A 12,798-nucleotide genomic window follows, 5' to 3' on the forward strand; every position below is an offset into this window, starting at 1 on the left:
TCACTATCGGGATATTGCATTGTTTCCGTCTCAGAGATGATATCGAATGATGTTCGATTTCCATATGAAGTTATCTCCTTAGGGTTGAGCACGCAAGGATACGGAAATAAGACCATTTCCCCACGGCTTGGTACTTCATAACGATTTTTCATTTTTCACAACTTATTGCAATGGTACAGAATCGCACGCAACATGCATAAAATAACCATTTAGTACTCACATGACGCAGTGCATGCGTCTGTGACTGGCGGAATATGACACTAATAGGTACCGACTACTTTACGGGCTTCTCGTACTCGTGAAAACTTCACCCTCGAAAAGTCTGTAGGCCGATGGGACCTCCCGAGGCTCACCTTCTCATTGTTGAAGGCATTGCGACTTATTTTCATGAGACACTCATTGAAGACAAAAGCACTTCCTTCTTCGAAAGATAGATATAACGGAGAGCTATGAATGCAAAAATGAAGGATCATTGTTGGTGTTAGTGTTGGTATTGTCTATTCAGTTGAACCTCACTTGCTTCTGAATTAAGACAAGGATAAAGTAACCGATGCCTCCTCCAATATCAGTTCTAATATCAGCGATGATCAAAATGTATGGAGGTAAAAAACTTAATCAAAAGCCACAGTTAGCTAATAATAACTTATGAACCAATACAATAACAAGATAATTAGGCATCAGTTCCTAAACAATAATCGTCGGCAGTTATGGAACCAAAATTAGCAATAAATTATCGAAAATTGACTGGCGTAGGATGAATTCTCAAGGAGGGCCCACTGCCATATAAAAGGTTAAGGTGCTCATTTTACCAATCAGAAAGCATGCCATTTTGGGGGGGCTATCATGTCGATTATGTTATCTGACATAATGGGGGGCGAAAACGACGATGATAACAGTGATCTTAGTGAGCACGCCCGATTTTTGTGTAAAGGTAAGTTTTGACCTACTAACAATGATGTACTTGGCAGGGCCGTACTTCCCCTGTTTAAAGCTAATACTGGTTATACCCCCGCTCTAGGTGCCTTCCTTCTCACCCCTTCGCACGACTTGAGCCTGGACAAAGCAGCTAACATATGCGACAAGCTGAACTTCAGGGGCAGCTTCAGCTTGACTAAAACTGCCACCGGGATTCTGTTCAGGTTTTCGGACACCGATGATTATCAGCAAGTCTTCAGGAAGGGATTTCACAAGGTACAAGGTCCATGTATTATGCATCTTAGATTCTAAATAAATCAGATGTCTCGAAAACCCAGCAGCTAGCACCGAATCCAATATCTCAGCATGACAATAGTCGAAACTTCCCGGAAGCGCATTCGGGAGTGATTCAAGAAAACTTCGAGGCAATATCGAACTTTCGGTAATTTTCCACGTCTAAAACATGGAAAACCACCTTGGAAAACTTCCCCTGGAGTCTCAAAGTTGAAAGTTTAAACAATATCGCGATGCAATTCCTTGCAAATGCCTCGAAGGATGAATTTGATTTGTTGGTTGGGCAGGGAGGTTTTTTGCCGTTGTGATTAAGTTTCAATTCCTGAGGCCCGCGTGTAAAATTAAAATTTAATTTCACTCTGAAGTTGGGCACAACAAACTAAATTCAAAATATTTATGGTCTGCTGAAATTCTCGGAAGAATTAAGGCCTGTTTGAGACCGTTTTGTCGCCAAGTTCCCCTAATTACCTATTAGTACCAAGTAATACTGATATTATCTGGTCAAGTTTCTGAGATATTGATTCAGTTTGATTCGCATTTTCGCCATTAAGCGCACATGAAGGTGCTTAGATCGCTTCTTTCCGACGGTTTCCAAGCTCTATCTAGCATCCCAATCCGTTAATTCCAATAGTTCTACACCTCTACACAAAAGGTTTTGCCATATATCCTTCAGTTCCCCAGGTATGGGATGAAATTGATATCTGGTTTCTAAATTTTGAAATACAGTTAAATAGGGAGCCTTAGGCTGAAATTCCAAAACTCTCGGGCCCCAACTAAGTTATCCCGGATCAATATATGTGTAGTACAAATAATTGGATATTAGACATTTTAAGCGCAGGATAACTACAAACATGTCTGCGTACCACTAAAGCAGGAAGACCCTTGTTACATCCAAGTAGAGTGGTTGCGTAAATACTTTTCGAAAATAGTAAGCAACATGTTACAAGTGAGGCGATAGCTTGGGCCCGAGCGCCAAGCGAGGTCAGTAATATCGGCGAGCTAAGTAGGTAACTCGCCTCACTTTCGATTTTGCGCAATGCTTTTTCTACCACTGACTGCATTTTCATCATAAACTTACCGAAATCTTAATTTTTCCGACAGTAACGCTTGTTTTTTTTCTATTCCAAAATTCTTAAGCAACACATGCGGTGGCATGAAAATGCGAAGATATAAGCGCGAACCAGCTGCCAGTTGTGTGTAATAATATTATATCATAGTATGAATTGCTGATTTTATGCTCTAGGCTATCCTAACGTTACTCACAATTTACTGGCAAAAGAGTAGAAAATATAGAGTTAAAGCGAAGCTAGGCGGATCACGGAACTTATATCTAATATCTGACATAGTTTAACAGTGTTGTTTCGTGCAGATAAGCCAATAAGCGACTTCTTTATACTCTCTTACGAACTTTACATTTTGTGGATAACAGTTTCAAAAGTGATAATTTGGGTCACATTTGAAGAAAAGGAACTTCTACTACTGATACTAGTTTGAAAGGCAATCACCGTTTCCATTGAGAAGATGTAGATATACGACATTTGTGATACGTATTATATGTCCAGGGTACAGGATCGTACAGACTCGACGCCTCACCCATTTTTATATGGAAACTGTTGGGCTTAGCAACGTAATTTTTTCACTACATTAAATAAAAGGACGTAAGCTAAAATAAACTCTAAAACATTCAGGTATGGAAAGCGACGCTCGGTGGCGCGACGCCAACGCTACGTTTTTTCAGAAACATACTTTTTTTTCTCTCAAAAATGTGAACATCCATACATTCTAAGCAAGTTTTAGGCAAAAAGTTTTTTGAAATTTCAAATAATTTAAAAACTACAGGAGAGACAAATGTTAACATCAGACTACCTAATGTGTCGATATTTTTTTCTCTTGTAGCTTTTAAATTATTAGAAATTTCAGAAAATCTTTTTCGTACTAAACTTGTTTAGGATGTGTCGATGTTCGCATTTTTGAAAAAAAAAGTATGTTTCTGAGAAAAACAACATGGTGTCGGCGTCGCTTTCCATATTTTAATGTTTTAGCATTTATTTTAGTTTCCGTCCTCTTAGTTAATATGGTAAAAAATTTACTCTGCTAAGCCCATCCGTTTTTGCATAAAATGGGTGGAGCGTCGAGTTTGAATGACCCTCTACATAGGTACACGGATCGTCACGTCCATTGCATACGTAAAATTGGGATTTCGCGCGATATTTACGTCGTTTAGGACATAAACGGACGAGTTCGTGTACTTGCTTTAAGTATCTAATGAAAAGCACCCAGAAAACGGCTTTCCCATTTCCCGAAAAATTCCAAATTACATTTGAACTTTTTTATCTATATCTCGGAAATTTCCGATCAATTATCCCCACCCCCCAGTCGAACTGTAACAAAATTAACTCTCAAAAAACCTCGATGTAGCTCCCCCCGAGCTAAATTATTTGAACTCGGAAACATTCCATGGTTAAGGCAGTCAAAAGCTTTGGTGTAATCAAGTAATGCAAGACCCCTCAATCAATTTCCCGTGATGTTAAGTTTTTCGTTTAATTAATATTTGAAATTGCGCCTTCAAAATCAGAAAAAAATCTTTAATCTTGATCACCCTGTAGCTAGGACGCAAAGCATTTGGCGAGGATTTGCCTACACAATTTTTTTGCTTAGAACCATACATACATATATTCTCACTTTGAATGATGGCGTACTACTATGAAACACCCTGTTTGGTATAAATCATTTGACATAAGTTTTAAAAATTGCCTCGATTTCCTGAAATTGTCAAAGAAAGGGCGGTACCATGCAACTTACCTCTAGTGCTTTAGCAATTTTTCCCAGTATAAATTCCTCAAATATGGGAACCAGTTGGCCTTAAAAAGACATCAAATTAATAGTCTCAATGATTTTTACAAGCGTATGCCCACAGGGTGTTATGTCTTTTAGTTTCATGAGGTGATTTTCATACCTATTTTGCGATTATAAAATTCCCTGTGCTAAAGGTATCTCAAACGGAATGTCCAAGATTGATATAATACAATCTAAATCAGTATATGTAGACGAGAAAGGAAGGTTTAAAAATTAACTAAATAAAGCTCATTCATATAAAATATTAAAAAAATATAACTAAAAATTTGAAGGAACTAGAACACCCCTCGTGGCAAGAGTGCGGATTCAATTTTTTTCCTTCACTTAGGGCTTTTTTTCCAAAAGGGCTCAAGTTTAATAGACTAAAACGTTCACTGTCGGTTGTCTACACAGCTTCCAGTCAGTTCTAAGAAAGTTGAAACTTTCCACATTACACAGCAACAGGAAGTGACACCTATAACTGAATTACTAAATTTAATCTGACTATTTTAGGTTACCGGAGGCAGACTGTACCGAAAAGTGGCTATTCCTTGCCGACCTCAAAAGACCTACTCTTTGTTGGTCCACGAGGTCCCGATAGATTTGCCAGAGGACGACATTCGGGCCAGTTTGTACAGGTTCTCTTCGGTGGTAAGCTAACCCCTCATATCATTCCCAAAGCAAGTAAGCTAATAACAACGGGAAAAAGCTTTAACTGAACGCATTTAACCTCAGTGCGAATGGCATGATTGAAATGTTGAAATGAAGTGGCAAAAACTAATGGTTTTGTGGTTTGAATTGATGTTAATCGTATGCGCATATAATTGAACAAATATGGAGCACCGTTCCATCATGTAAAAATTTATTTTAAATACAAAATTATAAGTCTCAGTGAAAAATTAGATATTCACAGCACAAGTTTTCGCGCATTAGAATATTTCTTAATTTAGAATTTTCATATCAAAAGGTGGAGCAGATGATTTAGATGACACGTGTATCGTATCATCTAATAGTTGATTTTGACTGCTTTCATATGATACAATCTTTATCTCGAGTACTAAAAGAAATCACGATTATATGAACTTTTTTTTAATGAGTGTCCAGCCAAACCCTGGACATAGGAGATTAACATGGGAAATCGTTTTTTTTAAGCATGCACGGATTATCCAATCGAACAACTTTTACATGGAGATCGTAGTACTCAAGACAAACCACTATCCAGCAATTTTCTCAATCTTCTAATGAGAGCCATTTTAACTCAAAATGCCTCCGAATTTCAAAAATTCGAATGTCCTGCGTAACCGTTCGAGGTGACGATTGGTCAGATTGGTCGGGAGTCTCTTCGACCGAAATGTTTTTGCAAACAATATTGAAGTTTTCTGTTTTTGTTCACTTACTTGTTTGGTTGAACTTCCATATGTAGATAGTTGTTTAATTTATTTGTTTTCACTCTTTCTTCGTTGTAGTTAAATACAAGGTTAAATAAAAGGAAGAGAACATCCGCTTCAGATGGGGTTTGTGCGTTTATGTTGTTGGCGACTTTGTTTTTGTTTAATTACGACCTTGAGTCTGACCAATCGTGGCCTCGACCGGTTACGCGGTACATTCAAATTTTTGAAATTTGAGATATTTTGCGCCGAAATTGCAGAACGACGGGCTGTGTTGAGTACTATAATCCCTGCAAGCTCAAAAAAAATAAAAACCGATTTCCTAAGTTACTCTTCCATGTTCAGAGTTCGGCTGGAAGCCCGGTATAGAGATTGGGGAAATGCATTTCCGCACACCAGACTTTTGATGGTACGATTTTGGTTGATCTGATAACGTGGGACTCAAAGGACAGGCGGTAGCTGCATACCCACTAAAACCCCCTCACCCCTCTTCCGCTTTGTCCCCCTTCTCCCGCAACCGCTGCACAGCATTACTTCGGGACACGGTCCTATCTACTGGTGGAATTTTTCGTTTTACGTTTCTACCCGCACAAATTTTTCCATCAGGACATTTTACTGTGATTGTATGATTTGATAAACATTCATCACCTCAGGTTTCAATCGGAGACACGATCACATGAAATAACCCAGAATGCCTTGTGGGCCATTTCTTCGAGAAAAAATCGAACTCCATCGCTGTGGATGTTCCAACTTGTTGATTTTCTTTGCCGATTTACCACTTTCCGGCACTATTCGTACACGTCTTGATTGGCTAAAATTCAGATCTCGCACCTTGAAAATCAAATACAATAACACGAAACGTGTCTAGATCGACAGGCACGTGTCCGCTATATGGATTTTTACATATCCAATCCTATTTACCGTTTGAACACTTTCGAACATAAACAGAACCTCATAAGTGTGTTCAGAATGCTCACACGACTCGAATCTTAAGCGCCTCCTTTGTATGACTTCCCTTTGCTTACGTCGGGTTACATTTAAATCAAGCGTATGCACCTGCAAGACTAAGAATTCCTATACAGTGTGTTTACATTTAAGGTGGAAGTCACAAGGTTGCAGTCCCGTATTGAGCAATCTCCTGGGACCCCCAATCCTGTAAGGGTCACTGTGGCTTCGTTGGATGAATACAATACTTTGTTGCAGCAAGGATTGAACTTTTATGACGCCACGTATTTCCCCACTGAGGTCTTTAAGAAGGATTCGCTGAAAGGAAGCAGGGAGGGTGAGAAAATGTTATTTTTCTAGCACTTCAATCACGTGACGAAAACGACGTTTCAGGGAATTCCGTGGGGCTGCTACCAGTATTCGACTCCGCCGGCTTTTCTAGGATTCCACCACCCCCCAGCAGAACCTTGAAGCCTCGACCTTAAGGGGAGGTTAAATTATTTTAATGCAAACTGAATTTAATAAACCAAACTTACATTGATTCACCACGGAGTGTTGTGCACCAACATGAATAAACTGCCTGTTAATTGATGATTCCTAATAACGAGAATAAATTACTTAATGTTGACTTAAGAAAGATATTAATTTATTTCAGTCACTGAAGGTCTCGTCAAGGAATGCAAAGCGGTTTGGAGATTATGTATTTCTTGAGTGCAAAATTGCACAGGAAAAACTTCAAGTAATCCGTTAATAGCCGGCGCTAAGTGCGTTCCACTCCATAAAACCGAAAGCAGTGCCCTCATAACCAACTCCAATTCAGCGAACACTCATTACAAACAGCATACAAAACACTTAAGGGCTTTTAATTTTGCCCTAATTTCCCTTCAGATGGCGTTTTCTTTCGAAGCCTCGGTCGTCCGAAAGGCGCAAAAGAAAATGGTACGTGTAACAGCCTGTAACTGTAATAAATAATTTCGTTTTCAACACTTTTCCCTTTTAACTGGGTAATTTTTTTGCTCGGCGCAAAGCTGAAAATTAAAAATAATGAGGTCGTAACTAATGAGAATTTTTCCGAGGAATAAACTGCAAAGGACTTAGGGCTTAAGGGCGGCTTACGATGATATTCAGTGTATATGGTGCAACGCGGGTCATGGTTCTCAGAATGTCCGGATGTTTATAAACCTCTGAAGACGAGGTTTCTAGGTAGAGATAATGTTATCAGTGTCTCAAACCTGGAAAAATCCTTGTTTGAGCAGTTCGCAAAATTGAAAATGCTTAAGAAGGGTGTAGTTTCCAAAAGAAAGCATGCACTCAATTTGCAAATACAGGGTGTTCCAAAAAAGTAGCGCCGCACTTAGGAAGATTATAGGGGTCATTGCGATAAACATTTTTCCACAGAAACCCTTAGTCAAAAATGAGCCGTTTTGGTTCTTGAGGCGTTTTCGTTCAAAATACTTCTATATTCAATTTACGCGAGTAAAACAAAAAGAAAGAAAATAAATACTTTTTTATATTTTTTTTGCAAGGCATACTTTCTAAGCTATCGGACAATGCACGTGTTCCTATGAGTATAAGAAACAGAATGTTATTCCGACATGACGGTGCACCTGCAAATTTTGCTCATACCGTGTAAAATCATCTAAACCAACATTTTTATGGAAAGAGGCGAACTCATCAACTGGCCGGCGCAAAGTTCCGATTTAAGCCCGTTGGATTTTTTCTTCTGGGGTTGCCTCAAGTCTTTAATGTACGAAACTCCTGTAGCCACTTAAGAGGAACTATTGAAAAGAGTGGTGGCGGCCTCTCCTTTCACGCAGCAAGATCAGCACACCTTACAACAGGAGCGCGAACATCCTGTATAAAGAAAATTAGAAATAATTGAAGATACTGCACGGGCCTCAAATTGCTCATAATCAGTCATCTGAATCTTCCGACATTCAATAAGCTGAAATCTGCCCTAAACCGGAAGACAAAACAGGATACAAGAAAGATTAATGCGTAGTTATTCTTTGACCCTCAAGTGAAGGAACATAATGATGATAGACTCAAACTCATCTCTTGCACATAACTCGATTTATAAACAATAATCTTCATACCTGCCGCCATGGGGTGAACGCATTAAAAGAGAATCGTGCCGCCCCTCGAGGCACCTTGGTAACGTATAGCACATATACCGCATGTTTTATGAAAACGGAGCGGAAAATTCTAGGGCAGGATTAATGTGAGAAATCTCACGGTAATTGCCATGGTACAGGCACCGATACCATTGGGATCGATTCGCACTTCGTCTATGGTGTGCGTGTAAATGGGTAGGTATTCTTATGCTTTTAACATGGCTCAGGGGCGGCACTGGCAGGCCTTCAAGGGCCAATGATATTAATAAAGGCACTTATCGAGTATTTTACAGATGTTTCTCATAAACACGGAGGGTTTTGAAGGCATTCTTCTTGAACAACAAGGGAGGTTATAACAACTTGAGTTCAGGCTAGGGCACTAGGAGTATATCCACTGGATTGAAGAGGATGGCTATACATTTTATAGACAAAAGCATGTGCTAGGAGATACTCTTTTGCACTACAGCTCATCGATACCAGGTAAGCCCTCTACAACGAGAAATGGCAAACCTACACCCTGTATAATATTCAAAATTCGAAAAATTACTTTGTTGAAGATACGGTGATAATCATCTTCATCTTCGATATAGAGGAAATATTTGACCAGACAAAGATCAAACCTCATCTATATCATCACCACTTATCGATTTCCTCAAGCCTCTCGTCTCATGCAAATTCTGTATCAAATAAGAGAAGAACGAATCAGATTTCGTCCTTGTTTTCGTTTATATTTACAACCCTACATAGCTACACTTTTCAATTGCCAGGTTGAATCCAGTTGGGTAGATAGCCGAAAGACCAGGTGGGCGACGTAGGAAAACATAAATTTAAAAATATAGAAAAGGGCCCTGGTCCTTATTCACCAAATTCCACTCCTGGACTCTTGGGTGTTTTTTCTTGAAACACCTTTAGAGTAATTAGAGTACAAATTTATTTTCTTGACAAATTCTTATGGCATATTCGGGAGTCCGCAATAGGACGAACTTTTTTTTTTACTGCGCATTATAACGTGTTGGAAAAGCGCAAGTGCTATTCAGCGCCGTACTGTCGTGCGCAGTGAAGACATTTTATATGTTTATATTCACTTGTTTTAAGTTGTTTTTGCCGCAATTTATCTTGTTGTCGGCAGAATATTAACTGAATTTGAGAAAAAAAAAGATCTGGCTACATGACTCAGGTATCGAGGTCCTATTAGGAACAAGAAATTGCAAAATTTCAACCTAAAGCAAAGATAAAGTTAAGCCTTTCTTCTAGAGTCAGTGATCAGATTTTTCAATGCCTCAAGGCAAACTATTATTAAACCTATCGGGCACTAACTGCTGGCCTTTAAAAGGAAAATGCCTACCTAGATGGGCCTGTCGACTAAAGCAGTTCCCGATATTGTGCGCGCCACTGACATTAAAACTATAAAGGTGTAACAGTGTTACCATTAACATTTCACCTGATACGGCTCTATAAAGCGTTACAGCTACCAAGGGGGTCTGATTTCATTGTACGAGTCGAATATGATTTCAGCGAGTAATTGTAAATATTGAAATATGGTTGAAATATTTGCGCACGAAACCGTGATAAACATCTCAATATTATAGATTTGATGGGGATAGAAATGGGGAAAGCCTAAAGTTGCTGCGAGAGCTATTCCCGGCAATGCAACTTTGCTCTGCAAGGTAGTGCCGAGTCGGGTCCGTCTTCCTGGAAGTTTTCCCTGCTAAAGCTAATAAGCTCGACTTTAATATTTGTTCTTGGAAAAACATGCCTCGACAGAGACATATTATATCGTTTGTTCTCCGGTTCCCCGGTCCCTGCTAACAAAGCCTTAATTTTTTTGATCGATGGGCATCCCTAACACGGCGGAAACCTACTCGAATATCCAATGTTATGCTCTGGGACAAATGCGAAATTTAATATCTCATCATTCGCCCTGTTTTTCACAATTTCCACATCCCAAGAACGCATAAACACATACAGCTTTATCAATCGTGACCGAAAGAATATTTATTATTTTGATATACAGGGTGCCGGTATGTGGAGTTCAAAGGTCTCGGTAGCGGAAAAAAAAGACACAAGATCGGTTAAACTGGGGCGAAGTGGGGCAGTGTGGCATTCGAAAATGTGTTGGTTTGTTCTCATTTGCAAAATTTGAAAAATGCCCCTAAATTTCGGGGAAATTTCAAAAAATTAAAATTTCGGAAGAATTTTATCTGCAGCTTATTTGGAGAGATAATTCAAAATAATTGACACGTCGTCATTGCAACTTTTCTTCTTCTATCACATAACGATGTCATATTTCAAAATCCGACGTTTCGACCCTCGACAACCATCATCAACTTTGTAACACATGTTAAGGTTTTTTCTTGTATCGAAACCCTGCGTATGTGACTCAATTAAAGACAATCGCTTCCTAATTGAACCGAAGCAAGCAATAATGGAGCAAGTTAAATAAAATTAACAAATTACTTTTCTAAATGAAAAAGGTGCGGCTCGATGTCACGACCCTTTTTACGTAACGTCTAATTTAATTCTGTTTGTGTCCCATTTATAGGGGCGAGTCCATCTTTGTTTATGCAATATCAGTGGCGTCACTGATGAATCCAATTTACGGACTTCCATTCGAAGCTAATAGCTTTTGCCGCTGTTTAGTCAGACTACAATGAACGAGAGTAATATTGATCTAATGTAAGTTGAAGTATGAAAATTAGTTTTGAGAAAACGTTCTTGAGACCATCCAAAATGCAATAATTATATCAAGATGTCCCAAATTTCAATTCAAACCTGGGGATCTCGAAAATCATTAGAGATTCAGATTCAGTTGGGACCAAATTGAACAGATTAATGAGCGAATGCGGGACAATCAATGAAGGCCTTTCTTATTTTAGAAAACGACGTTTTTCCATGCATTTGGTCTGGAATATATATAAGGAAGCAATCAAAAACCAAACTGTTGTTCGCTTGTTCCTATGCTGCAGCGTTGAAACCAGTTTTCGTGTTTTTCCCTTAAAAAAAAATTATTTGTTTGAAACGGCGAAAAAGCAACAAAGTTACTACCGTAGCGATATTCATAGCCGAATCGAAGTCACCTCTATGAAATATATGTTAATTCAGCAGATTTCCGCTCTCTCCGAGTAAAACACATAATTTACCCCTTGATTAATATCAATTAAAATCCGTTTTCGTTTCATCTTTGTGTGTTGAAATTGTTCATGCCTACTGCCTAGACAGGAATATAACGGATCATTACGTTACAAAAATGGTAAACAGCATATTACGAATAAGATGAAATTTTGCGATCGAGCTCAATCGATCTCGATTGATCGAGGTCAATTATTTCGTCGAGAAATACTTTTAAGTCTCTCCCTCGACTTTCTTATTTATAAATCATTCTTATACGATCATCGCAGCGGTCACGGCGCTCGAGCTGTCAGGTTTGACAGTTCCGACGCCATTTTGAGTTTTCTTAAATGACCACTGACATATTTTAATACTAATCAATAGAGCTAATTAAACCCTCCTTTACCATATATTGGTTTACCGGTTTTTTTTCGAAAATCATTTTGTTGCACTTTTCAATCAAAATGACAGCTTTACCGCAGTGTTATGACCTTGTGTACCCCGGATTGTTGGTGGGGCCCAACAGAGTGACAGCGCCGCAGTTCAGCTGCAGCGGATGGTTAACATGAGATAGGAGGGAACGTTAAGGAGTTAGGTCATCGCAAAAACGGGACTTCCAACTTAACTTCGCGTTTAAAAAAGTATATTTACGTTATTCAATTTGGCTCCTCCGTTCATGTAACTGAATATCCTGAAAAAAAAAAACTTTTTTTTATCATTTACCATAATTAAACATTGTTATTGAATAGTTCCATCGCTTCACATGGTGAGTGATGCAAGTGAAGGAGACGAACAACAGAAAAAAAACTTTTATTTTTAGGGACACTGTATATGGCACTAACTTCGTATCGTTCGTTTTCCACGATGGCTGTTCCATAATCCCAACATGATGTTAATCAACGACAATTCAGAAATCAATCAAAATTTAATAAATTGTTTGTTTACTTCTAGAGGTGGCATGCGATAAAAAACTCGCCCTGAAATCTACTTGCGCTGTTCTGCAAAACACTATATTCCGGTCTTGTAGCGTAAAACGCTATTTTGGCTTAAATTGGAAAGATAAATAAAAATTGAAAGCGTTTTACTATGGGTTTTTTTCCAAAGCTAAACATGAAAACATCTCTTCCAGAACGCAATATTTTGGATATTCCGTCACCAACGTCCTTCTCTCTAACACGAACCTGGACCCTTTCTTAAGT

The 12,798-nt window shown here is 38.8% G+C and overlaps 1 protein-coding gene and 1 long non-coding RNA gene across 3 annotated transcripts in view; one reads left to right on the forward strand and one right to left on the reverse strand.

Annotated features, from left to right (window-relative positions):
* Positions 1-7,014, forward strand: LOC136342526 (uncharacterized). 2 transcript variants are annotated; one of them, XM_066288429.1, is made up of 5 exons: positions 1-931; positions 992-1,191; positions 4,558-4,695; positions 6,531-6,714; positions 6,771-7,014. In XM_066288429.1, the coding sequence occupies exons 1-5, from the start codon at positions 844-846 to the stop codon at positions 6,860-6,862; spliced, it is 702 nt and encodes a 233-aa protein (XP_066144526.1). In that variant the 5' UTR covers positions 1-843; the 3' UTR covers positions 6,863-7,014. The 2 variants fall into 2 exon arrangements, with proteins under 2 accessions (XP_066144526.1, XP_066144527.1); XM_066288430.1 differs by having other exon boundaries at positions 398-931; positions 1,019-1,191.
* LOC136342529 (uncharacterized) overlaps positions 6,301-12,798 on the reverse strand; it is a 26,157-nt gene continuing 19,659 nt past the window's right edge. The window contains exons 3-4 of the long non-coding RNA XR_010732663.1: positions 6,914-6,974; positions 6,301-6,857 (exon numbers count right to left, since the gene is read on the reverse strand). This is a non-coding gene — a long non-coding RNA (uncharacterized lncRNA). The remainder of the gene's footprint in view (positions 6,858-6,913; positions 6,975-12,798) is intronic.

The sequence above is a fragment of the Euwallacea fornicatus genome, chromosome 12 (assembly GCF_040115645.1).
Source record: "Euwallacea fornicatus isolate EFF26 chromosome 12, ASM4011564v1, whole genome shotgun sequence".
NCBI lineage: Eukaryota > Metazoa > Arthropoda > Insecta > Coleoptera > Curculionidae > Euwallacea > Euwallacea fornicatus.